At 34.8% G+C, this 24,581-nt stretch overlaps 4 protein-coding genes across 5 annotated transcripts in view; all 4 read left to right on the plus strand.

Moving 5' to 3' along the window:
* LOC148168080 (somatostatin receptor type 2-like) overlaps positions 1-24,166 on the plus strand; it is a 70,109-nt gene extending 45,943 nt beyond the window's left edge. For both annotated transcript variants that reach the window (XM_088045987.1, XM_088045988.1), the window contains 4 exons: positions 13,119-13,152; positions 18,481-18,539; positions 20,271-21,125; positions 23,175-24,166. In XM_088045987.1, the coding sequence (XP_087902113.1) occupies positions 20,305-21,125; positions 23,175-23,598 (1,245 nt within the window). In that variant the 5' untranslated portion in view covers positions 13,119-13,152; positions 18,481-18,539; positions 20,271-20,304 and the 3' untranslated portion in view covers positions 23,599-24,166. The remainder of the gene's footprint in view (positions 1-13,118; positions 13,153-18,480; positions 18,540-20,270; positions 21,126-23,174) is intronic.
* LOC148168092 (lipase member K-like) lies at positions 2,254-3,849 on the plus strand. The gene is made up of 6 exons (XM_088045899.1): positions 2,254-2,423; positions 2,469-2,655; positions 2,704-2,818; positions 2,864-3,104; positions 3,150-3,524; positions 3,572-3,849. The coding sequence occupies exons 1-6, from the start codon at positions 2,277-2,279 to the stop codon at positions 3,743-3,745; spliced, it is 1,239 nt and encodes a 412-aa protein (XP_087902025.1). The 5' UTR covers positions 2,254-2,276; the 3' UTR covers positions 3,746-3,849.
* On the plus strand, positions 6,012-10,471 carry LOC148168093 (uncharacterized). The gene is made up of 24 exons (XM_088046175.1): positions 6,012-6,161; positions 6,206-6,392; positions 6,445-6,559; positions 6,606-6,843; positions 6,889-7,035; positions 7,083-7,307; positions 7,353-7,495; positions 7,557-7,664; positions 7,727-7,759; positions 7,844-7,907; positions 7,955-8,096; positions 8,135-8,179; positions 8,252-8,269; positions 8,372-8,407; positions 8,467-8,517; positions 8,587-8,705; positions 8,782-8,903; positions 8,946-9,087; positions 9,132-9,318; positions 9,366-9,480; positions 9,529-9,769; positions 9,817-9,963; positions 10,009-10,236; positions 10,285-10,471. The coding sequence occupies exons 1-24, from the start codon at positions 6,012-6,014 to the stop codon at positions 10,456-10,458; spliced, it is 3,177 nt and encodes a 1,058-aa protein (XP_087902301.1). The 3' UTR covers positions 10,459-10,471.
* On the plus strand, positions 10,917-12,414 carry LOC148168094 (lipase member K-like). The gene is made up of 7 exons (XM_088046176.1): positions 10,917-11,060; positions 11,103-11,286; positions 11,328-11,442; positions 11,486-11,726; positions 11,773-11,910; positions 11,958-12,185; positions 12,235-12,414. Exons 1-7 carry the CDS (start codon positions 10,917-10,919, stop codon positions 12,412-12,414), a joined length of 1,230 nt encoding a protein of 409 aa, XP_087902302.1.
* Positions 24,167-24,581: the final 415 nt, after the last annotated feature.

Here is a 24,581-nt window from a genome sequence, read left to right on the forward strand (position 1 = left end):
TGACAGTAAAACACTGTGGAATTGACACCTTTGAGGTGAAATTTCCCAAAAGTAATGTCTATGCGCTTAATTTTTTAGACATTGTCAAAACTCCCAACAGATATTAAAAATTACGTAGGGCAGCAAAAACTTCTGTTTCGAAAATGCAGGAAATTCAGCCAGACGTTGCATAACTGTTTTAAATTTCGCAATGCACTTGACGAAAAACAAATGTCTTCTATTCTATTAAACCTGAATGATGGATGTTGAGCCAACACAAAAACATGACAACAGCGTTGCAGTAACTAAAACAAACATTGCATTATTTGCCCGAATACACTCTGAAATAAAATGAGTTCTGTTTTGACAACTTGTCGTTTCCAAGTTCCAATTCAAGATTGAGAAAGAATTGGATAATATTTGTAGATGAAACTAAAGTATTTCTGGTTTGTGTGGGTTTAACGTAAATGTGTAAACTCAAAGCTAATTTTTTGGGCATTTGATTCAATTCTGACCTGAAAATACTAAAATCCGATATCGGCTTTCGAGTAGACTGAAATTTAAATTATCAAACAAAGATTAGGCGGATTTCCGCGTAGTTAAAAAAGTGGTTTTGGTGTGATCATATTCTTATTACAATTCATTTTTATAATCTCAATGGTACCATCTCTCTACGCAAATAACGAAAATATAAGTACTAGAATAATTTAAACTATTACGGATTCTTGTTACGCAATTAAAATATTCCTCTTTATATTGTATGGTAATTTTCTTCAATAATCGTCATTTTTCTCTGTTCTATATCCCGAGATATTTTTTCATCTACAAAGCTAGAAAGAGATTACTTCGAGACCTTCAAATTTAATGCTAAATACCGTCATAAAGTTGTGGCGCGACTGCAATTTAAGCAAGAGGTCCACTTTATCCTTTGAACCAACATTTAATTAAGAAACCAAGAGAACACTCTTAATTTAGCTTGGGCAATACCAGCTAAAGCAAATTAGCCAGGCTTCGTTCGAACAATTATTAACTTTCAGTAGATAATGAAAGTTACCGAAGCGAACCATGAATACGCTGTGAATTATCTTTTAGCTGCGGATGTTTCCAGATAATACCGTCCTTTGTGATGGAATCATAATAAAAAGATTTAAATTTCAATTCATTTTCACTGTTTTAATTCAACTGAATTATCGTGGGAAGTTTTGAACTAAAAAGTTGACATTCCGACATCTTAATAGTAAACCTTAATGCAATTTAAAGAACCAATAAAAAATATCTCTAAATTTATAGCATCGTTTGCGATCGTTTTATGGCTATTATGGCCACATTAATGTCTGCCGTTACAATCGCATTCATATTGGACTCATATTTTTATTATTTCAAGTTGTTGCTTAAAGTCTGGTCCTGCGAGCCGGATTTGTTCAGTTTTCGTTCTTCATCGGCAACATCTGTGAAATTTAGTTATTTCCCGTCAGCTTCTCGCGATTTTGGCAACGTTTTCACAACGAAAGATAAGAGAATAAAAGAGCAAGAGAGTATTGTGAGAGATATGTCGCAGTCAGACCAAAGAAATTCGACAAGTGAATGTTTCGTTATTCCTTTAGGGTAGTTTAAGGTCGCCACTTTACTTCAGTTAAGGTCTCCGGAGTCGTAAAACCTGCATAATTGTAGAGTTTACTCGACAAATGTGTTTTAGCAATTGAAATAAACTCTTATGGTGTTGGAGACAATGAGCAGCAATTTTTACAGCGGTATTATATTAAATGAGGACGTAATGGGGCTTATTTTCGCTTTAATTAGGACAAAAAGGAGGGCAAGGAATGTGGTCTGGCGTCGATATTTGATTAAAAAATGGAATGAAAACAGACGCTATGTTAAAAACATCGTTATCAAACTAATTGAAGTGTTGAAGTAAAGTGTTTTTTACTTCTGAAATATCTATTTGGAGCTTTGACCGTTTATTTTATTTAAAATATTTTATAAAATTTTTATCTAAACTTCTAACTTCTGTCTTTTACTTTAACTCTTTTAACGATGTCTGAAAATGTTTACACTACAAATGATTAAAAAGTATCCAATTCCTTCAGAAGAATTCGTTATTTTTTAAATATAAATATACATAACATTAAGTGTACAAGCTTTTTGTTTTTAACAAGTAAGCAATAGAACACAACATATATTTAAAGTATAATTTTACCCTAAGTGATAAGATAGCATTGCTCATTTTACCCATTACGCATTAAAAATGACTTCTATACTATGTATTTCACCATTTTCATTTTGAACGCTCGTTCCTCATGACTTGGCTAAAATTCTTCTTAGCTCTCACTGTGTTGAGCGTTTTAGTCAATGCTGAAAATAATGCTTGTAAAAGAATTGAATCATATTTAGCTGCGGACATCAGTTCCGAATGTAGCTACAATCCTGATGTTTCGTCTGACATGGTACGCTATCAAATTTTGTAACGTTACAAAAAATTCCTAATTTAGATAAGTATCATCAAACGTCACGGTTACGAATTAGATTTGCATCCAGTTACAACGAATGATGGCTATATTTTGAATATGTTTCGAATATCTTCGCCTGATGTAAGTGTGTCCAAATACCCGATTTTTATTCTGCATGGAATTGTTATCGATGTAGAGTCCTGGACCGCGCAAGGAAACAGTTCTCTTGGTAACAATTTTATTTTTACTTTGATAGAAATCTTTTTTTTTGTATTAGCGTTTAATTTGGCACAACGGGGCTATGATGTTTGGGTTGGGACAGTTAGAGGAACCAAGGATGCTAGAGACCATGAAAACCTGGTCATCGACGATCCAGAATTTTGGGATTTTAAGTAAGAGATTTATACCGCGGATTCTCTCCTTACCAAATTTTCTAGTCTTGATACTCTGGCCCGAGAAGATGTGCCTACTCAACTTAAATACATTGTCAAAAAAACTCAGCAAAAAGTCTTATTTATAGGACACTCAATGGGGACAACTTTGCCTTTTATGTTTGCTTCGGAATACCGGAAAAAGGCTTCAAAGCTAATGAAAGGACTGGTTGCTCTAGCTCCAATAGCGTATCTCGATGGTCTTCCTTTAGTAGAGTTTGCTAAACCTGGCGGTCTTGCTCTTATTGTAAGTAGAAGAAAAGGAAATTCATCACAACAAATGCAATTTCAGGAGTTCTTAGATTTGGCAAATATCAAAGGTATTTTGTACCACGAAGATCTGGTTCATGGTGCTTTAATACGGCTCTGCAAACTTTTACCTGACATATGTCACGTGATGTTGACGACACTTCCAGGGAAAAGTCGACAGTTTCCTCCGGAGGATCTTTTGTTGTTTATGAGTTATTGGCCTGCTGGTGTATCAATTTACCAATTGAAACAGTACCTGCAAATCTGTGATAGTAAACGCTTCCAGAAGTTTGACTATGGGGAAACCCAAAATATGAAAATTTATGGAACTAAAGAAGTTCCTGCTTACAATTTATCAAATATTGAAATCCCGGTTTTATTGTTCTACGGAAAGAATGATGCTCTCTACAGAAAAGAGGTGACTACAGTATAGACATTTCGTGAAAATTTCTTCTCTGGTTACAGACTCTAAAGCGGCTTTCCAGTGAAATTGGTAACAATGTAAAATTCAGTACTGGAGTTCCTATAAACCAGAATCCAAAATATAATTTTAACCACATGGACTTTTTGTATTCTGAAAATATCATCGAATTTTTATATAAGGACTTGTTTGAGAAAATCGAGTCCCAGTTTGGCTAAGACGGAGATTATGCAAATATAAACATGTTTTTGATATTCCAGGGTTAATTGTTTACATAGATATCTGTAATTTATTGCATTGCATTAAAATTACACCAGTTGAGGTAAAAGAGTTTATTTAAATCACACTACTTTTAATTTGTACATACATATTTTATTTTCCCCTTCGCTCTGTTTACAGCAAAAGTCCACTTGTTTGCTCTATGGAGAGTACAATGTTGCTAGAGAAAACAAATTAGTTTAATGAAATTAAATTAAACAAAACTGCCAAACTCATTTACATGATTAAACACTCTGAAATTAACGATCTTTTTTTCTGCTTCAGAATACAGAACTTTTGTTTACCGGTAGTGGAAAGTTTGTGCGAATTATCAAACACAAATTTTAAATAATATCCTCTTTAGGAAACTACTTGTAGATATACGAAAAGGTTTTTTATCATTTGTAAAATATGACATTTAAACTTTAAATTCTTACGTTTTAAACAACACTGATGTAGATACAGTAGACTCTCGATAATTTGGAGTTTTTTCCCAGTCCTCTCGATTTCTTTCGATAAATTAAAAAATTTCAATGTATTTTGGTCCCCTCGTTAATTTGAAGTAAAATCAAGAAGCTCCCGCCAACATTATAATTTCAATTTTTTCTCCTCGAACTTTCATTAATTTGATGTCCCTTGCGAGGACGTACAAGAAAAGCAGAAACTTCTAAACAAGCTATTCTTAAAAATTCCATTGCTTTAAAATCAGATCTTACATTTTTTTGACTTATGTCTTTTAATAAAGAGTCCTTGGAAGTTTCGTCGTAACATAAATCTGAAAAATTATAAGTTTTACGATATTTCGCCAAAGTGGAGTTAGTGGATTTTACGCTCTCTTCTCTAATTGGTTTGTTTATTTTGACTATTGTCTGTTTGTCTTTAAACTCTCGTTTATTTGAATTTTTTCTTATCTTATCTTGATTAATCGATTCACACTAGATTTTGAACTCTAGATAATTTGAACTTTTTGCCAGGTTCCTTGAGTTTCAATATATAGAGAGTCTACTGTAGTTCTATAAATAAATTCAAACTTTTTCACATGTGAAATTAATATTATCAACATAAAATGAATATGAAAGTAATGCATTCTAGGGAAATCATTAAAGCTTTATATAGTTATTTTTAAGTGCACTTTATTCGTTGATAAGACTATAAAAGGGTTCGTAAAATTCAAAACAAAAAGGATGAAAAAGCGCAGAATTGCTGCAAATCCCACGTTTCAAAAGTTCAAATTACAAGACAAAATCTTTATCGTATTTTTGCAAATATTCACAAAATTTTCCATGCGTTCGAATTTAGATTAACTCTTTCAAACTTGTTTATTTAGCTTATGAACTAATAACACATTTTTTTTGTCAATGGTAGCCTCAGGAGGTTCCTGTTAGCATACAAAACACACGGAATTTTTTGAAGCGGCCAAAGAATGTCGATAGCATTTTTTTAGATTTTTCTTCTGATTCTTTTCTTGGAAATTGGTTTATAGAACACTAATAACATTATAACAAACTGCTTATTGTTAGACAATAAATGACAGGAATATACCTAATCCTCCGTACCAATGTCATCCATGTATCAGCAAATTTTGTACTTTTGTTGTACAGAACTGGTTACTACTAAATAAACTAAAGAATGCATCAAAATGATTTACATAAAATCTTTTTACATACTTACTGAATGAAGCAATGAATATTTACAATTAAGTATCATAATTTCTAAGTGGATTGTTGAAGTACCCTGTTGTATAAATTGGTTCTAGTCGAACTTACTCACAACAATGACGTTATTTTTTGGCACGTAATACAATGAGATGAATGTGTATTTTATCGATCGTCATCAATTACATAAGAGTGATCTGATGTGACTACATACTCACTTTAGAGATGAAATGGAAAAACGGTTCTACCTGCGACATGCGTACAATCGTAATTCAGCAATTACCTTAAATGGTCAATTGTGCCATTTATTAATTAAACGAGCGCCAACATTTAAAATTACTGTCAAATTAACAAGGTATTAATATTTGTAAACGCAAGTCCTTGGTCTTGCCCCTGTCGCCAGGAGTGATAAAAACCTTTGCAAAACTTCACGGTTTATTTGGACTTTTGTATAACAATTACTTGGATCATTACGCATTTGTAATCTCTCTTAAATAAGACAGATGCTAATACCACTATATTATAATCATAAATTTTTTTCTAAATTAGTATTGTTAAATTCTTCATCACGATGTGGCAAAACTGTTTCATTATTTTTGCTTTGATACAGGCTGCCTCTACCCTTGAAATCAAAAATAACGCTTGTTCAAATCTCAGATCATACCGCGTTGCCGCAATTAGTCCTAAATGTACTTACAATCCCAACGTCTTATCCAATTTAGTAAGTAAAACCATCGAAATTATTGTTTGATTTCTCAGTTTTAGAATAGCATAGTCAAAAGACATGGTTACTCATTAAGTCAGCACCCTGTTACAACGAATGATGGCTACATTTTAAACTTGTTCAGAATTTCATCTCCACATGTAATTCCGTCGAAATACCCAATTTTTATTCTCCATGGGATTGCCATAAATGCAGAGTCGTGGGTATCAACGGGAAATAAATCTCTTGGTAAAGGTTCTAAATCTTAGCAAACTTTACTTTACAGTCGTCTTTTCCCCAGCTTTCAATTTGGTTGAACTAAGTTACGATGTTTGGGTTGGTACCGTCCGTGGAACCGTCAATGCTAACAATCATGTTAATTTAACGGTCAATGATGCAAAATACTGGCAATACAAGTAATTTACGTAAAATTTAATCAGGATTTTAAGCGGATTGTTGTAGTTTGGATACCATAGCGAGAGAAGATGTGAGTACTCAGTTAAATTTTATTTCGGGTACCACGAAGCAGAAAGTCTTAATAATCGGACATTCGATGGGTACGACTGTCTCTTTTATGTACACCTCAGCATTTCCGCAAGCCAATGAAATTGTGAGAGGAGTTGTGGCGTTGGCCCCTGTTGCTTATCTAAACGGTATTGGTTTAATAGAAATGATAAGACCATGGGCTCTTCTACTTATTGTAAGTGTTACTAAGGAGCCGAAAATGGTACTATTGCTTTTTTAGGAAATTTTAAACGCTTTAAACATCAAGGGACTTTTCTACCATGAAAATTTCGTTCATAGTGTTGAGACAATGACCTGTAAAATTTTTCCAGAGGTGTGCTACTTCTTTTTAACGACCCTTGCAGGAAAATCAGTACAGTTTCCTCGTGTACATTTAAACCTTTCTTTGACTATCACTGATTTTATGAGTTCCAGGAAAATCTTTTGTTGTTTATGAGTTATTGGCCCAGTGGCATCTCAATTTTCCAACTCAAACACTTTTTACAAATCACAGGAAGTAAACGTTTCCAGAAATTTGATTACGGAAGGAAAAACAAACGAGTCTACGGTACCAGTATTCCCCCCGCTTATAACTTGGCGGCTATTCAAGTCCCGGTTTCTCTTTTTTACGGTAAAAACGATCTTTTTTACACGAAACAGGTTGGTAGAGTTGTAAACGAGCAATTAGGTGATTTTTGTTTCTAGAATATAGAGCGACTGTTTGGGGAGATCGGTACCGGTGCGAAGTTCGAGACTGCGGTTCCAGTGAACCAGAACCCGAAATTTGACTTCAATCATCTTGATTTCCTGGATTCTCGTTATATTGAAGATTATTTTTACAGAGATTTGTTTGCGAAAATTCAACAGCAGTATGGTTAGGGAAAGAAGAAACATGTTCACATTGAACAGGAGTCAAGGTGTCCACTTATTACGTGCATGCCACGCTCTTGTTCATTTATACAGCACGCGGAAATTTTTAATTAGGAAACACAAAAATATAGGTTTTATATCTGGATGGTAAACTACAAATGTGTTGTTTACTTTTCTTCTTGAGAACTAGTCAACAATGGTTAATGTAGCCTTCAAAATCCAATTACAAATATAGCCCAATTGTCGGTTTAACAATATCCCAAGTCCCACATGCCAATTTGAAAATGATATCATCCAGGTGTCAACAAATTCACTTTACCATTCAGAACTGTTAACCAAGCATTAAACCAAATAGAACTGTATCAAAATAATTTGCTTTATTTCCCAGGGGTGCTATTTCTAATGTAATAAAATGACAGTTACAATAAATGTAAAAGTTTATTTTGGGTCATACGATAGTCCTCGTCATCCTGCCAGAGGTTGATGTCAAAGGCTCATATTTCCATATTGTGATTCCCAAAAATACAATTCAAAAGTTGTTTGAGATTAAATTTCATTGTTATGGAATTACTGATTTTTGTAATCGGAACTTTGCTTTAATCTGATTCACTATCTAGTCCCGAAGGTCTACATCTTTAGGTTACCAAACATCAAGACAAGAAGTACGATTTTATTCATTCTGACTTCCTGGACTCAAAATATCTAGGAATTTTTTTACCGGGATTTGTTCGCAGAAAATAAACCTCATTTTGGTTAAAAAACAAATATAATCATTTAAGTGCACAATTATTATAAATATGACTACAATTATTCACATGTTTATTTCAATATAATGGAAATAAACTGAAATATAGAACAAGTTATCATAATTTTTACAAAAAATGCAACAAGTACTTGTTTTTATTTAATCGAAGTGTAAAACAACCCAAAAACTTTAATGGGCTTTTAGCACAATTTGCTTGTACCTTGGAATTCCATGCCACTCAATTTCACACTGCTCGTTTTCTTATCGAAACGTGGAACACGCTCATTTTTTTCTCTTAATTGCCACGTAATAAATTTCTATCAGACAAGCTAATTTTACGACTTTACATGTATGACTATTGCCACATGACTCAATCAACTTTTGTATATGTCATCAGAATTAAAATGTATTCGACCCTGTGCCTCAATACTTCTTATTATATTGCTCCTTGTTGTAGTAATTGATTCTTAACAATCACAATAATTTTTTATTCAAATTTCTACTTTAAATTATCAACAGTACTTAAATTTAACGTATTGTGGCAAAATAAAATTTGTCCTAATTACTTTAGTCTCATATATCATTTCAACCAATTATTCCTATCTGCGAATACCTGAGTTATCAACTTTAGCAAAATTAAAGTTCATTTACTGATTTTTCTCACTGCCGCACGGTGCAATGAGGCGATCATGGCTAACCACTCTTGCACTGCACTGTGTCTTTGCTTTTCATCCAGAGAATAATGCGTGTACGAACATTGCTGCTTACCACGTTGCGGCTATCAGTAGAAGCTGCAGTTACAACCCCGACGTGTTATCAGATTTTGTAAGTAAATCTTTCGTACAATCTTCACCTCAGTTAAATTTTAGAAAAGTATAATTGAAAGACACGGCTACGATATGACGCAGCACTCGGTTACCACCAATGATGGTTACATTTTAAACCTCTTTCGGATTTCGTCTCCTAACGTGACTGTGTCAAAGTACCCCATTTTGCTCCTCCATGGAATTGCTATAAACGCGGAGTCGTGGATATCTACAGGAGATCAGTCCCTCGGTAACAAAGGAGGAAGGTGGTGCTTTAATTACTGTGATTGTTACCAGGGTTTAATGTGGTTCAAAAAGGGTACGACGTGTGGGTGGGTACAATCAGAGGAACCAAGAATGCGAACAATCATACGACGCTGACCGTAAAAGATACTCAATTCTGGAACTATAAGTACTTAATTTCTCGCCGGTAACGTCGTGATCTATAATATTTTTATAGTTTAGATACTATAGCTGAGGAGGATCTGAGCCCCCAACTTGCCCTTATCTTCAACGCTACTCAACAGAAGGTGTTAATCATTACGCACTCAATGGGTACTACTCTCACTTTCATGTTTTCGTCAGAGTACCCAGAAAACGCCACCAAGCTCATAAAAGGGGTTGTTGCGTTAGCCCCCGTGGCATATCTGAACGATGTTTTTCTTCTCGATTTGGTACGGCCGTTGGTACTCTTCATACTCGTGAGTACAACTATGGACAAAGAACGCCATCACCGCTTCATTTTCAGGACGTTTTAAATGCGTTCAGTATTAAAGGTATATTGTACCGAGAGGACCTCGTCCACAGAATTTTCAACGTTGTCTGCAAGAACATACCTGAGTTTTGTTACACACTCCTTAGCACAATTCCCGGGAAAACCGTGCAATTTCCTCCAGTAAATACACCCGCAACCAACGATTTTTCCTACTTATTGTTCTAGGAACATCTCTTACTTTTTCTAAGTTACTGGTCCAGTGGCACGTCTATTTTCCAGTTGAAACATTTTTTGCAAATCTCGAAAAGTGGGAAGTTCCAAAAGTATGACTACGGGACCAAGGAGAACGTGAGAATCTACGGAAGTACCGCCCCCCCAATTTACAATTTGTCGCGAATTCAAGTCCCAGTCTGTCTTTTTTACGGGAAACATGATATTCTTTACAGAAAGCAGGTTGGTACGATGGGGGGACGACTTATTGAACAAGTTATTTTGTTTTAGAATGTTAACAGGTTGTATAATGAGATTGGTAGCAAGGTAAAATTTCAGACTCCGGTTCCAGTGAACCAGAAGGCGAGGTATGATTTCGGTCATCTCGATTTCCTGGATTCGAGGAATGTCAAGGAGTTTTTATATGAGGCTTTGTTTGATAGAATTAAGAAGTCTTTTGGTTAACAAATTGTGTAAAAAATAAGAGAACATTGATATTAAATTACTATTTTGTTTTTATCTAGGAGTATTTATTAGTACATTCAACTTGATTATTGAATTCCTTCGACTATAAAATTTCGGAAAAAATTGTATTGTCGGGTTGAATTTAGCCAAAAACTGATGACCAATACTGCTAACCTAAAGTAAGAAATCTGTTTATGTGAACATCAGAATTATTTTAAGAACAATAAAATCTGACGCATCTACATTCCAAGCGCCATAATAAAACGACCCCTTTATAGTTTCCATCAAATAAAAAATAACTGAAAATCACGACCGGTCATAAACTAGTGAAAATTCGAATTAGCTTTTGTTTTCTATCTCTTTATTGTTTCGTGCATTTGGAACCATTTTTATGGACCACGATCCATCCTCTGACAATTCCTATATAATCCGCACCTTCGCCCCAATTTTCATCAACAATGTGGCAAGTAATTTCACTCATCGTCTTGGTGCCTGCATTTACCGTTTCATTTGATAACAATGCTTGTACAAGACTCCAAGATTACCGTTTTTCACTATTCAACTCTAACTGTTTTTTCAATCCTGATGCTTACGCTAGTGTTGTAAGTACCACCAAAACTGTTTTTCTCTACTTCTAGTTTTAGTCAGACATCAGTAGACGACACGGGTACAAAGAGGAGGAACACACCATTATCACCAATGATGGTTACATTTTAACGTTGTTTCGAGTGTCTTCTCGCTCGGGAACATCCAAAGGTCCTGTTTACCTTCTTCACGGTATTACTTTGGATGCGGAAATTTGGGTGTTTTCAGGGCAGCGATCTCTAGGTAACTCTCTGGATTTCGTTGAACAAAGTTAATTTTATTAGCTTTCCATATGGCTGATCAAGAATTCGACGTCTGGATTGGTTCCGTGAGAGGAACCCGACACTGTCTAAGTCACACAACTCTCAATTCGAATGATTCTAATTACTGGAACTACAAGTAAAATATAAATAATGACAGACATTCTAACGCATTGTGACAGTTTAGATACTATAACTAGAGAAGATGTTAATGCTCAACTCAATTTCATCTTCGAGACGACTCAGAAAAAAATTTTAATAGTGGGCTACTCTATGGGCACAACGCTGTCGTTCATGTACACTTCGGAATATGCAGAAAATGCGAAGAAAATTGTAAAAGGGCTGTTTGCGTTAGCTCCTGTGGTTTACACAGACGGTGTTCCTTTCATGGAGTCTTTAAAACCAGCGGCTCTCGAGATTATCGTGAGATAACAACTCTTTAAAGTTGTGTCACTATAAATTATTTTAGGACGCTTTGGAAGATTTGGATATAAAATCATTGTTTTACCCCGAGGAACCCGTGCATTCTTTTTTAACACTTTTTTGCTCGGGAGCATCTGAAATCTGTTATTCTATTCTTTCAGGAGAATCAAAACTTTTTCCAGTTGTAAGGACTGCCGTCACTCTTTTTCTGTTTTTACTTTTTGTTTCCAGGAGGATCTTTTGTTATTTTTCAGTCAGTTTCCCAGTTCTGTTTCAATTTACCAACTGAAACAGTTTTTCCAAATCACGGAAAGCAAACGCTTTCAAAAATTCGACTTCGGGAGCGAAGAAAATACGAGAATTTATGGTAGCGCGGAACCACCAATTTACAACTTATCTAATATCCAAGTTCCAGTGGGTCTATTTTATGGGAAATCAGATGTGTTTTACACCGCACAGGTTGGGTGGAGATGTTAGTAAAACTCAACTATTCTTTATATTTTTGAAGGTTCTAGACCGACTATATCGCGAGATTGGTAGCAGCAAAAAGTTCGAAACTGCGATACCGGTGAATAAAAAACCGGACTTTGGTCACATTCATTTTGTGGATTCGAACAATATTGTGAAAGATTTATACGAAGTTTTGTATGAAAAAATAAAGCTGTATATTGATAAGATTGGGGAATAAAGGAAGCTCAGTTTTAAGTTTAATAATTGCGGCCTGAAATTTTCCTGCGCTTCTTCATGGTAATGTTATGCCAACAAAGAAAATCCATACTGCGCAGCCTTCAACCTTTGGCATTATTTAAAACGTTTTATATAAAATATATTCGATATAAATTCAAATTTGACATTTTATCAGTGGTGGTAAAAATATAGCTTTACATTGCAATCCTCTTATACAAGAGCACGAGGGAGTTTAATAGCGTTTGTTGTAAGGAGCGAAAGTGTACAATCATAATGGAATTTTTTAGCACATGTTTTTTAATAGATTTTTTTATTTTTTAGCTCCTTCAGATGATTGAAATTGTAGTAATCTTAGCGATCTCTAATTGTTTATGTTCTTCACAGTTTCTCAGATTTTCTTGTTTTGGCTCCTATTTTTATATCATTCAGTAGTCTTTGAATGTGCCCATAATATCCTGTTTACACTTTTGAATTCAATTAATTAATCCTCGACATAAATACCATTCATGAATGGAACAGTTCAATTTCCATAGCTCATTATATGCATACGACTTCCCAAGAGACGCAATGTAGATACAAATAGTATTGAAATTACATTCCGTCAGAGCGAATATCTAAATACACACCAATACCACACCTTCGCATACATATTACATAATTAAGATAGTTGCAATTATCACTTTTAACCAATGAATTCTGTTCCAGGCCCCGGCATCCCAATAATGATCATGCATCTCAGGTAAGTTTTCACATTAAAACTATAATAATTTACGTCCTAATAGTAAAACTCTCATTTTGGTCCGTTTCCTTCAATAAAAGCAAGCCATTAAGTTTGACTATCCGCCTCCAAAATTTAGGAAACGATTTTCCAAATAAAATTTACGTTTCTCCATTGTTCCATTTCGTTTTCTATTCTTCTCCATCTTGGACATAATAGTAAATATCCCTGCGAACGTATTTTTTTACTTGAAGACACCCACCAGCAAGATTCTCTTATTTATTAAAAAGGGGTCAAACTTCGGACTGGCGAACTTGGTGTCTTATGTTTTTGTTACAATATTCTAAGCATTCGGCCTGAATCTGATATGTATAATTAATGGAAGTCTCCTCTCAAAATTTATTATGTCCATAAAAGTTGTTTTCGGATTAATTTGATAAAGTTGTTTGGCTGTTGCGTGCATTTTTCAGTCGATCAAGAACAGTTTGCGCATTTTCCTCACGATTAACGCCACGAAAGGGAAAACGAGACTGATGTAGACAAAATAGTTTAGGAAAATAAATTTGCATGGGACTAGGCGCAATTTTAAACTCGTGGTGTATTTTCCCCGCGATTAGACCTTTTCTTCGGGTTAAATATCCGTCTCCGGCTCAAACCCGAGAAATCACACTTTTCTTTCCGGTGCTGAGAGGTCGTAAATTACATTTCGCAATAAACCAGAGTACAAATTGAATATTAGATTGGACTTATTCACGATGGTGTCTGAATACAGCTTGGTTTACATTCAACATGATAAATATCGAGATATCGCCACAAGGATTAATCGCTCCTGTTCTATCCCGCTAAATCTCAGCGTTTCGTCCTTGTCGTTCACGTATCCCGAAACGATAATTCGAGTCGACACCCAGGATTAAATTATGCCACAAATTGACATATTCGGTAATTACGGAAGCTGGATCAAAGTTGCAACTAATCACACCCAGAGGCAATGTCAGCGATATTTTCCAAGTTCGTCAACCTTTTTAATCGAGGAATTAAGAGTTTTCAAATTGCTGGTTTTACATGTTAATAACCATCGGGATAAATGGAGGGTATTTTGTTTGAGATTGCTTGCTTTAAGAGAGAGATATAAAAGTGCCATAAAAGATTGTGCTGTAAATTTGTCAGCGGATTTCTTATTGCTAGAGAAAAACTTGGGTGGTTCTAGTTCTCTATTTGAGTTTATGTCAATTTTAATGGCGTGTTTATAGTCCGACAGCATTGCAATGAGTTTTAAATTTGAGCAGTCAGGATTTTCCGCAACCAAAAATTGCCACTCCGAATTTAATCGGACGCATTCACCATTTTTAATGCCAGTTTTATATGTGCTCGCGAAATATTAAATTTACAGTTTACGATAAATTAAATTTTTTTGTCATAATTCGGCATTTTTTAGCATTAAATTCCGTTAAATTGGATCCTTAAAAAAATTAAATCCTGTGAATTCTTTTGCTTTGTTTTTTTTAATTCTTATTGCTTCTGCTTTCTATTACGTAAAGACAAATTCTTATAAATTGATGAAAAACTACTTAAAATTGAGAATGAACCGGCGCATCCACCATTTTTGTCACAAAGCCCAAACTGCTAAAATATTAATGACTATCATTTCTGTATTAAATAGCAAATTTATTACTTGAAAAATGAAGTCCGTGACAGAGTCTTCTTTAATTTTCCAGTTCGGCGGTTCTTACTTAATTTAATAAAAACGAGAATATCCTTAAAATTTTAAATAGCCCGGCGTCAAACTTCTTGAGATGACTTATTAATAATTCTCGCCCGATTAGAATTTTTTTACACCACGACAGACTAGAAGCTTTAATGCGTTTTAATATTTCACCACATTATAGAATCGAAATGAAATACCCGAGAAACTTCCCTGTCATTTGAAACCAATTTCAACTGAAATCGAAACAAACAGTGCCAGTCATTACAACGCAACGCTTTTACATTTAAAATGTTTACTGTCATTCTTTAGACAAAATAAACTAGTGAAAATATACATGCACTAATTACAACGTATCAAATGTAGTCAAAATAGGAGATTGATTGTCCAATCCAAATTTGCACTTTACGGTATTGTGAATTTATTTATGAAAGTATAAAAAGGTGCTAAAAAAACTAACATATTTTACCATTCATGTGGTTCTTTCGTAATGAGTTTATTGATTTGAAAGTGACTCGTCGTAATTATCGAGTTAAAAAATAGTTCAAATAAACTTTTGTTAGTGTAGTTGCAATTTTAAAACAGAAACATCATGGTAAGAATTTTACGTTTCTTTGCTGTTACAATTATGTAAATTAATGTACACTTGTGCAATTTTATTATTTTGTTGTTCACTCATTTTCACGACTTGTTTATGTTTCCTCTGGGTTCCAAATGACCATTATCTCGCTGAATAATTGATTTCTTAGTAGTACAAAGTTTAATGTGGATGCCGCTTACTACAATGACTTGCTGTTTAATAATAAATTGTCCAATTCGCGCTTTTTCCTAATTATAAAATATTCATTTGAATTTTTTTAAATTAAAACTTAATCTCTGGCCGGTCGTGTTTGTTTTTTATCGTCCCTATAGATCTGTTGGCTTCAGATTTATTATACAGAAAACCTTATATATTGCGAAAAAAAACTGTTTACCGCCGTCTGTTCTGCATGCTCTAACCGCCTTTGTCATTTTTATTGAGAAATAGAGGATCAGATGAATTTATATTCCCGTATCAGCTCGCAGCACATTGTTTCTTATTTATAATGTAAACTGTGAAGTGCAAAAAATAAATTTATAGCTCCTCGGAACAATATTTAACCGAGCAGATACTTAAAGAAGTGTTGCTATATTTCAATAACGAAATTGCACTCCTCACTTAATCAGATTTAGCCACCTCCGCCCGGCACGTACTGACTCAAAAACTCGTGTATTTATTTATCACAGGAAAGCAATCAAATCACCGCTTAATGCAAATTGTTCTTCCCAATTACCACGTTCTGTTTATGAGAACAATCGAATTTTACACGGGTCGGAGAACCGGAAGGTTTCACAGAATGGGACTCAGATTAATACGCAATAAAACCACACCCTAAAATCCTCTGATATATCCGACACTCTAAAACAGAAGCGCCGCCATTGTTGCAAGATTTTAATCTCATTTTTTCATGTTTTGGACTTGAAGGTATAATCCTAAAGAGCGAAAGGGCGGAAAATTAATTGTTGAAGTTTTCAACCGTACCTGACCCTTAATCCGGACCTGCGTCTCACAACTTTCGCTAATTGCTATTTACGGGACGAATTTCAAGAGATAATAAGCGTGTCATCTGCGCTTCACACCAGACATGAATAATATTCCGGGTCCGATGGTAAATTATGAGTTTCCGGTGCTGTGAGTCGCGTTCGTCTTTTTATTGGATATGCAGAGTTTGAATAAAATACAAGGGTAATTGGGTTCATTTTTAATTGTTTGCTGAGGGTAGTAAAACGAAAATTGGGGAGAAATGTCACCATTTTAGATGTGGGCTCTCCTTCTTTTGTTAAAAATGTTAAGTCTGCGGAATTAGAAAGTGGAAAACTAGAGTCTCTAAAATCGTGATAATTGCAAGGTTAAAAATTTTTGTGAATCCTCGAGATGTACAGTTTGAGTTTTTCCCGGAAAAATGGTTGAAGGCCACGAGATGAAAATACGAGAAAAATTAAAACATTTGTATGAAGCAGCAACCGTCGATTTTCGTAAAAGAAACTTACAAATTAATGTCAAGCCACAATTTACTCGCCTCATAACATGTGAACTGAATATTTCATGCTCTGCAAACGTCAATTTCTGCCGTCCAAACATTACAGCACAATGTGCACGTCCAAAATACACAAGAGAAATTATCCGTCATTTTACACGTAACAAAGAATTTTCAGTTTCCCATCTTTCTCCGATCGACAAAGATCCGTCTGATTATTTTGTGGTTTATGCCGCGACGAGATTACAAGATTAAATTTGTCCAACACCTGCTTCGGCAGCTTGATTGGTTACTCAACATCCCTGCGAGACGCTCAAGTGAAATAAATCAATCGACACGAATTGAAAGCGAATGTAAATGGGGATGAAGGGTAATGTCGTAACACTTATGTTCTTAAACGTTTGATTGGTGAAACTAAGATCTCGACTGGTAACTATCCGTCTTACCTTGATGGATTTGAGTCATTGATTTTCTTTAGAGTAACATTTGTTAAGGCCACAATGCGTGCAAAGGAGAATGTTATCCGTCGTCATTTATCAAACTTCATTTTCCGGGCTTTGATGGGTTTTTTTGTTACTAACTCCGGAATAGTGGAATAGCTGACCATTGTGTTGGGAGTCTCTTGAATAATTTGAAATTCCATTTCTCTTTGCTTACCTTAATCGAATTCACATGAGTATTGCTTGGAGCTAGATGTACGAAATAATTAAATCCTAAACTTTAACAATGCCTACAACAGAATAGAAATTATTTTAATATCACCGAAATTACCCATCATAAGCACATTTGAATAATCAGTGGGAGTACCGGAGGCATTAAACTAGAATTTATTAGAATAAACACTCATGAAGAGCATTTTACCATAATTGGTCGAATTCAATGTAATAATTTTTAAAATGTTAATACAGCTGCAATAAACAGTTTGCGCTAATCCATTATTTATGAACGATAACAAATACTCGTGACAATTACCTATTAATTTTGCTTATAATTGCAACCAATAAATTATTCCAAGCGACTAGACAAAGGTTAATTAATACAAACTGCACTCGCAGGGCACACTTTTTTCCACAATATCAGTAATGAAATTAAAATTTACGCTGCGTATTAAAATAGATCAGAATCAAATAATACGACGCCACGACGTCATCTTTCTTCCAGCTGACTGACGATTCAGGATACATAAAACCGTTTATAGCTTTATAACCTTGCTTAAACGATAAGGAAATGTTTCAATAAGATTTAGCACTTACGTTGAGAATCAACTTTACAAAATTACCCATTAAATTCCAACTAAAAAAGCGTCTCATAGGAGCAATCAGAAAACCATTTTGTCGCTTCGGTCTAAAATTAGCGTATTTGATAAGCTTGTTCAGATTACACATAATAGAATGTTTCCAGGATTTACTTTTTCAATTTGATAAAACTGTCCGATTCGAGTTGATGGAGCACAATGAGAGTTTACACGATTGTTTTAACAAAATTGTTTTGTGGTTGATTTTGGACTAGTTGTGCAGTTGAACGTTCAAAAATTGTAAATAAATGAGGGGATTGAATCATTTCACTGATATTTTCACGTTTTGATTGCAGATTTGTAACTACCAATACTGGACTTTTTATGGGCCAACCTCTATGAAAAAACTGCTTCAGTAAGTATAACTTTTAAAAACAGACTTGGACTAAACATGGAAAGAAACAAAATATTTTTTTAATTGTATAAATTGTTTAGATGTATTTCTGAAGGATAAAATACAAAAAAATAGATGTTCAGGTTTTTTGGGTGCTGTTATTTTTGTCATTAAAAATGGTGGAGGCGCCGAATATAAGTTAAATTTTAACGCAAACTGAAATGAAAACACCACAGAAAGATTACATTCTGAGGGATTATTTGGCCTAAAAATCTGCAAAATTCTAGTCTCTTTGAATTTTCAAAATTCGCAACCCCGCTCGCCTGGAAGTAAAATTGGCGGATGCGCCGGAAACTGAACCTAATTCAGTAATTCCCCCGAATCCATATTTCACACTAACCATCAAAAAAGCTCCCTATAGGAAACACAGATATCTCCTTTTCCGCTATTTTATATTTATATTCAATGTAGTCACAGATTTTCGACATTTAAAAGCCGTAACTTGGTTATCGGGCCCGTTAACCTACATCCACGAAAAAAAGTTTCTCCTGAAGGTTAAATTGTACAAAAATAAACATATTAACGTGAAAACGAATTAAATTTACAAATTGAAATTCAGTTATTGTTCCAACAAGCGTGATTATATAAAACTGCGATTTCCGAGTCGACAGTAAACAAAAACGCTTCTCAAATGAAATCAATGAAGCTTGAAGAAGTTATAGAAAGAACTGAAAATAGAAACCTTACACAGGATGAGTTCTCTATGGATACGAACTTGACACAATGCAAATTCTCTTTGTCGGGGGTTTCAGTTTTTCCGGGAATATTTCATTTCGAATCGTTCGAATTTAATACTGAGAATTATTACAGTTGTTCTGGTATTTATTTTATTTGGAAAAGTGTCGAATTCTTTCTTTATTTGCTGTAATCTCAAAAAAGTCTCGATTTCTACCTTGCATGTTTCGCATCTCGCTTTATTAAAAAACTTCCTGATCGGGTTATCGTAATTTGCATTACGAGAGTTTATGATAAAACTTGAACGTGAAACTATTCTCATATCGCAATATTCATAAAAATATGAACTACAGGATCATAAAGCGAGTTTCCGCAGAACATCAAGATGGGGTTTGTCTGTTTATAGTTTATACCGACACTAAGATTTTATTATCAAGAACGAGCTTAATTATTGGGAATTGTATGCAGAAGCCCGTTCAATTATTATTCATTTCCAGACGCGCATTTTTTAATTAGTTTAGTCTAGATCATGATAAGAGTTTTATTTTCTCCGGTTTATTTCTGCCATATTAAATTGCGCGCTAAATCTAAATACAATACGAAACAGTGTTAAGATAAGACAGAAAGACGAGAAATAGGATCCACTTTTTAATTGCTTCATAAAGTTGCGAAACTTATCTTCGGACTACGAATGGCTTTTTTCAGACACAAGTCTTAAAAAATGCATTTCTAAGTTTTACTGCTTATGCTTTCTGGCATACAGAGAGGGATTTAATAGACAAGATTTATGGACAAAGCTCGTAAAGTCGACGAAAATTTCGTAATTACTTTCTTTTCCTGACTTGAAAGCATCGAAATGTGTCAATACTTTCGCATGGAAATGCTCCGTTCCACAAAATTTCGCGAGATGATTGAAATGGAATTTCTACATTTGCCGAATGAGATTTTCATAAGTCGGTTTAGGGTGAATATTCAACCGGCGCATCCACCATTTTGATCTCGAGTTTTCTTTCGCAGGTACATCCTCTAATTGTCTCTTCCTCCAGCCACAATGATTCACAACAACACCACCGGAGAAGACCTCATGATAGAGTCGGGTCCGAAAATCCCCATCATCTTCCAGACCATTCTGTTCGCCGTCGTGTGCTTGGTCGGCCTCGTCGGCAACACTTTGGTCATCTACGTAGTAATCCGCTTCTCTAAAATGCAGACAGTCACCAACATGTACATCGTAAACTTGGCCATCGCCGACGAGTGTTTCCTCATCGGCATTCCCTTCCTCCTAGTAACCATGATAAACGAGCAATGGATCTTCGGCAACGCCGCTTGCAAAGCATACATGATCACCACTAGCATTAACCAATTCACGAGCTCCATCTTTCTCTGTATCATGAGTGCAGACAGATACATTGCAGTGTGTCATCCGATTTCCTCTCCGAAATGGAGGACACCTTTAATATCCAGAATAGTGTCATTACTGGCCTGGACATGCAGTATCTTGTTGATGACACCTATTATTGAGCATGCGACAGAAACAGAGCACCAACCTGGGAAAAAGTCGTGTATCATCGACTGGAATAGTAATGAGAATATTACGGAAAATTCGACGTCAGTCACGGGAGCGACGATTTTTACCACATATACTTTTGTTTTCAGTTTCGCGATTCCGCTGTTTTTAATTTTAGTCTTTTATTGTTTGGTTATACAAAAGTTGAAGACGGTGGGACCCAAGAATAAGTCCAAGGAGAAGAAGAGATCGCATAGGAAAGTTACTAATCTTGTTTTGACGGTCGTTACGGTTTACGTTTTTTGTTGGTTGCCGTATTGGATTACGCAGATTGCGATGGTGCTCAGCACCAGCCCAACCACTCAGTGAGTATAATAAAAGAACAAAAATTGATTTTTTCTTCAAACGTCACAAAAAGTCACTATTTTTTAGTCGTTTTTAGACAGTAAAGTAGCAATTTTGTTATAAGTAATGAAAAGCGTTCGTTGACATGGAAACACTTTTGCTGCCTAGGCAGAAAATAATTATTTGTTCCGCTAGGCTAAAAAATTTGCTAGCCGTGTCGAACACGAAATTTTATGCGCCGACAATTATTAATATTATTTTCTTTGACTTTTGGTATAAATTTAAAAAGTAAATTCCTCATTTAGGGGAATTTCATCAGCTGGGAAATAGGTTGGTAGCACCCCATTCAAATCAAACGATTGCAGATTAATTAAAATTGAAATGTGTTTCAGCAAATTTTTGTGATATCTTAATTAGTTTTGATTAGTTATTATTTTCGAAGCCCTCCAAATCGGCACACAAATTAACACAATTGACATTTATGAGCGATGTCAACTTGCAAAATAAAACCAACTATTCGAAATGTCACGTTTGACTGCCTAGACATTCAAAAGGTGATTATCTTGCCGCAAATGAGTATCACAAATCTCATGAAAAATGACGGAGGCGCACAAAGTACTTTTTGTGACGGTTACTAGACTTACATTTTGAAACTCTTTGAAACTAATATTTTTCACAGTAAATGTCATCAATGACAACTATAGCCATCCATGTTTATAGTTCAATTTGCGTTCACTCATTGTCGGTCGTGAAACTGAATCTAACGTTTGTTGTTTGGCTGAAAAGCTACGCTTCGCCTTGCTGCTGCTTTAATTGCTCGTCAAAAAGTACCACTTTTTTGCCGTATAACAAAATCTCCTATTTTCTCGAAACGTCACAAAAAGTCACTATTTTTAAGTCGTTTTAGACAGTAAAGTAGGCAGTTTTGTTATAAGTAATGAAAAGCGCTTGTTGACATGGAAACACTTTTGCTGCCTAGGCAGAAAAAGTCCTTTTTGTGACGGTTACTATTTGAGACTTAGATGTTGTATGGCATTTACACGATATTAAATTTGAAACTCTTTGAAACCAATATTTTTCACAGTAAAAGTCATCAATGACAACTACATGCATAGCCATCCATGTTTATAGTTCAATTTGCGTTCACTCATTGTCGGTCGTGGAACAGAATTAGTTAGTAACGTTTGGAAAAAAAGTTGTATTTGTTATTTGGCCGAAAAGTGGCTTTGCTCTCTCGCAATTTTGCATACGCTCGGCTACGCTACTCTTCGCCTCGCTACTGCAATTTAATTGCTCGACAGAAAGTACCACTTTTCTGCCGTATAACAAAATCTACTATTTTTGTTGCCATGAATATCTCTGCGGATTTCTATCTTTTCAAGACCATAGTTTTCGAATATATTTTTGAAAGTACTGAATTGGCTCTATTTTTTTTTATTTTGGCGTATTTTATATTTTTAATAATTTAGGCTTTGAGTCGGCTCTTCAGAACACGAATTATAATAAAGTGTTTATTATCATGTTAAAATTCGCTTTGTGCACGCTACGTAACCAACAAAAGTTGAAATGCTTCAAGATTTTCAGTAAATATGGGCATAAAGTTTCACTTTCATCATTCTAAAAGTGATTAAAGAATGGTCTCAGGGTAGATGGAATCGTCACTTGATGGCAGATTTCTGTTGATCTTTAAAAAGAGATTGTTCCCAAAAAAATATAAAAGACACGCGTATAAAATGCGTTTTATTAAAGTTTAACATAACCACCGAAACGAAACAATTTGTAATAATTTCCAAAAAAAAAAGATATTTAAGAATATACTTGTTATTTATTTCTCAATTTTACCGATTTTTAGTAAAATATGATAATCAAGATTGAAAAAAAATCAGAGTCAATCTTCCAAAATCATCCATAGTTTCGTGAATTGTTGGCATAGAAGTATTCGAAACCATTATTCATCAAGGGCAACAAAATCATTGTTGACCAGTGTTATATTTGCTTTAAATTGTTGAATTTTTGTGTTTTAAGATGTTTGTTTGAGTTAATAAAAAAGTTCATTCCCTCCGTTGCAGCTCCCCCTTCGTACTGACCCTCCACCTAATGGCTTCATGCCTCTGCTACTCGAACTCGGCAATGAACCCAATTCTGTACGCCTTTCTCAGCGACAACTTCAAGAAAAGCTTCTTGAAAGCATGCACTTGTGCAGCCGGCAAAGACGTAAACGCCACTCTCCACTTGGAGAACAGTGTTTTCCCACGAAAGAACAAACATGGTTCTGAAAGAATGCGACCAACTAGAGGAACATCCATCTGTCCCAACAACGACGATGAATGTGACATGGGGCCACTGGTCAGCAGAGGTGACCAATCAACCTCTGCAATAACAATGACATCGCGAACGAATATAACATCTTTGGGGGACAGTCGAGAGACCATATCGAAGAGCAACGCTGTTAAAAATGGCAACGTTGTGACAATTCATCCGACTTGCTTGTAAATTGAACTATCATTGTTGATATCATATCTGTGCATTTTCGGACATAGGAAGAAGACTCTTGAGATAGAAAAACAATTAGTGACTTAGCAGGGTAATAACAGACACGTTACGTTGTTTAACTCGGTGTCAATTTAAATTTGTATACACGATGTTAAAGTTAAGTCAATGTCTTTTGTGTAAAAAGTGTTGTAGTGTACCGGTTTCGTTCAAGCACTGTCTCTGTACTGTTAAATTTTGTATATAAAGTTTATTCTTCTATAAAAAAATATATATAATGTAATCCACAAGATTTTAGTACTTGAGCCCATAAAATCTTGTTTGCTATTACATTTTGTACTTTTATATAAATTTTTATGAAAAGGTGAAAGCTATTACGATCAATTTTCTCGAGCGAGTGAAGTTTAGCCGAGTTAAAGAAAAATCCCGATGTATGGCTTTCAACCAAAAATAATGAAATTATCAATTCATTAAATGGCTGTTCTAAGTGTTACGTGTACATAATATCTATAATCATTTAGTTAAGACCTGTGATATTAACATAATGTTTTGAAAAATATGTATATAATCACACACGTCTATCGATTTTGTGTAATTTCCCCACCGCACCAACTAACATTTTCAATTCTTGTCCTTTACAGTGTTACTTAAAATTAGGTTCGACAACCTAAATTTAAGTCGTCTTGCCAAATAGCTGTACTTACGGGTCGATTTCAAGTCACTGCATTAACGTAAATTTGCAACCGTTGCCAAGGTATAAGCAATGTGATTGGCATTGCTATGTTGCAAATGGGATTTGCAGTAACGCAAGTCACACTTGAAATCGACCCCCTTAGTGTGAATGTATACAATATATTTCTCGTATGTAATAAAATAAATACATATTTCTGGCGAAACATTATTGCAGATAAACATGCGAAAAAGTTATGCCCCCAGTCGGTTTTTGTTAGTAATTACGTAATTGGAAGTATTATCACCTTTTAAAT

The sequence above is a fragment of the Gnatocerus cornutus genome, chromosome 9 (genome assembly GCF_029298725.1).
Source record: "Gnatocerus cornutus isolate USDA-ARS CGAHR chromosome 9, icGnaCorn1.1, whole genome shotgun sequence".
Lineage (NCBI taxonomy): Eukaryota > Metazoa > Arthropoda > Insecta > Coleoptera > Tenebrionidae > Gnatocerus > Gnatocerus cornutus.

What these genes read in the sequence shown, in the direction of transcription:
- LOC148168093 (XM_088046175.1), top strand. Translation starts at nt 6,012, where the DNA reads ATGTGGCAAAACTGTTTCATTATTTTTGCTTTGATACAGGCTGCCTCT. An exon ending in CGTTGGTACTCTTCATACTC is followed by an intron (nt 9,770 to 9,816) that starts GTGAGTACAACT and finishes CTTCATTTTCAG; the next exon opens with GACGTTTTAAATGCGTTCAG. An exon ending in AAACCGTGCAATTTCCTCCA is followed by an intron (nt 9,964 to 10,008) that starts GTAAATACACCC and finishes TTATTGTTCTAG; the next exon opens with GAACATCTCTTACTTTTTCT.
- LOC148168092 (XM_088045899.1), top strand. Translation starts at nt 2,277, where the DNA reads ATGACTTGGCTAAAATTCTTCTTAGCTCTCACTGTGTTGAGCGTTTTA. An exon ending in GCAAGGAAACAGTTCTCTTG is followed by an intron (nt 2,656 to 2,703) that starts GTAACAATTTTA and finishes TTTTTGTATTAG; the next exon opens with CGTTTAATTTGGCACAACGG. An exon ending in CTGGCGGTCTTGCTCTTATT is followed by an intron (nt 3,105 to 3,149) that starts GTAAGTAGAAGA and finishes ATGCAATTTCAG; the next exon opens with GAGTTCTTAGATTTGGCAAA.
- LOC148168094 (XM_088046176.1), top strand. Translation starts at nt 10,917, where the DNA reads ATGTGGCAAGTAATTTCACTCATCGTCTTGGTGCCTGCATTTACCGTT. An exon ending in TTCAGGGCAGCGATCTCTAG is followed by an intron (nt 11,287 to 11,327) that starts GTAACTCTCTGG and finishes TAATTTTATTAG; the next exon opens with CTTTCCATATGGCTGATCAA. An exon ending in ATGTGTTTTACACCGCACAG is followed by an intron (nt 12,186 to 12,234) that starts GTTGGGTGGAGA and finishes ATATTTTTGAAG; the next exon opens with GTTCTAGACCGACTATATCG.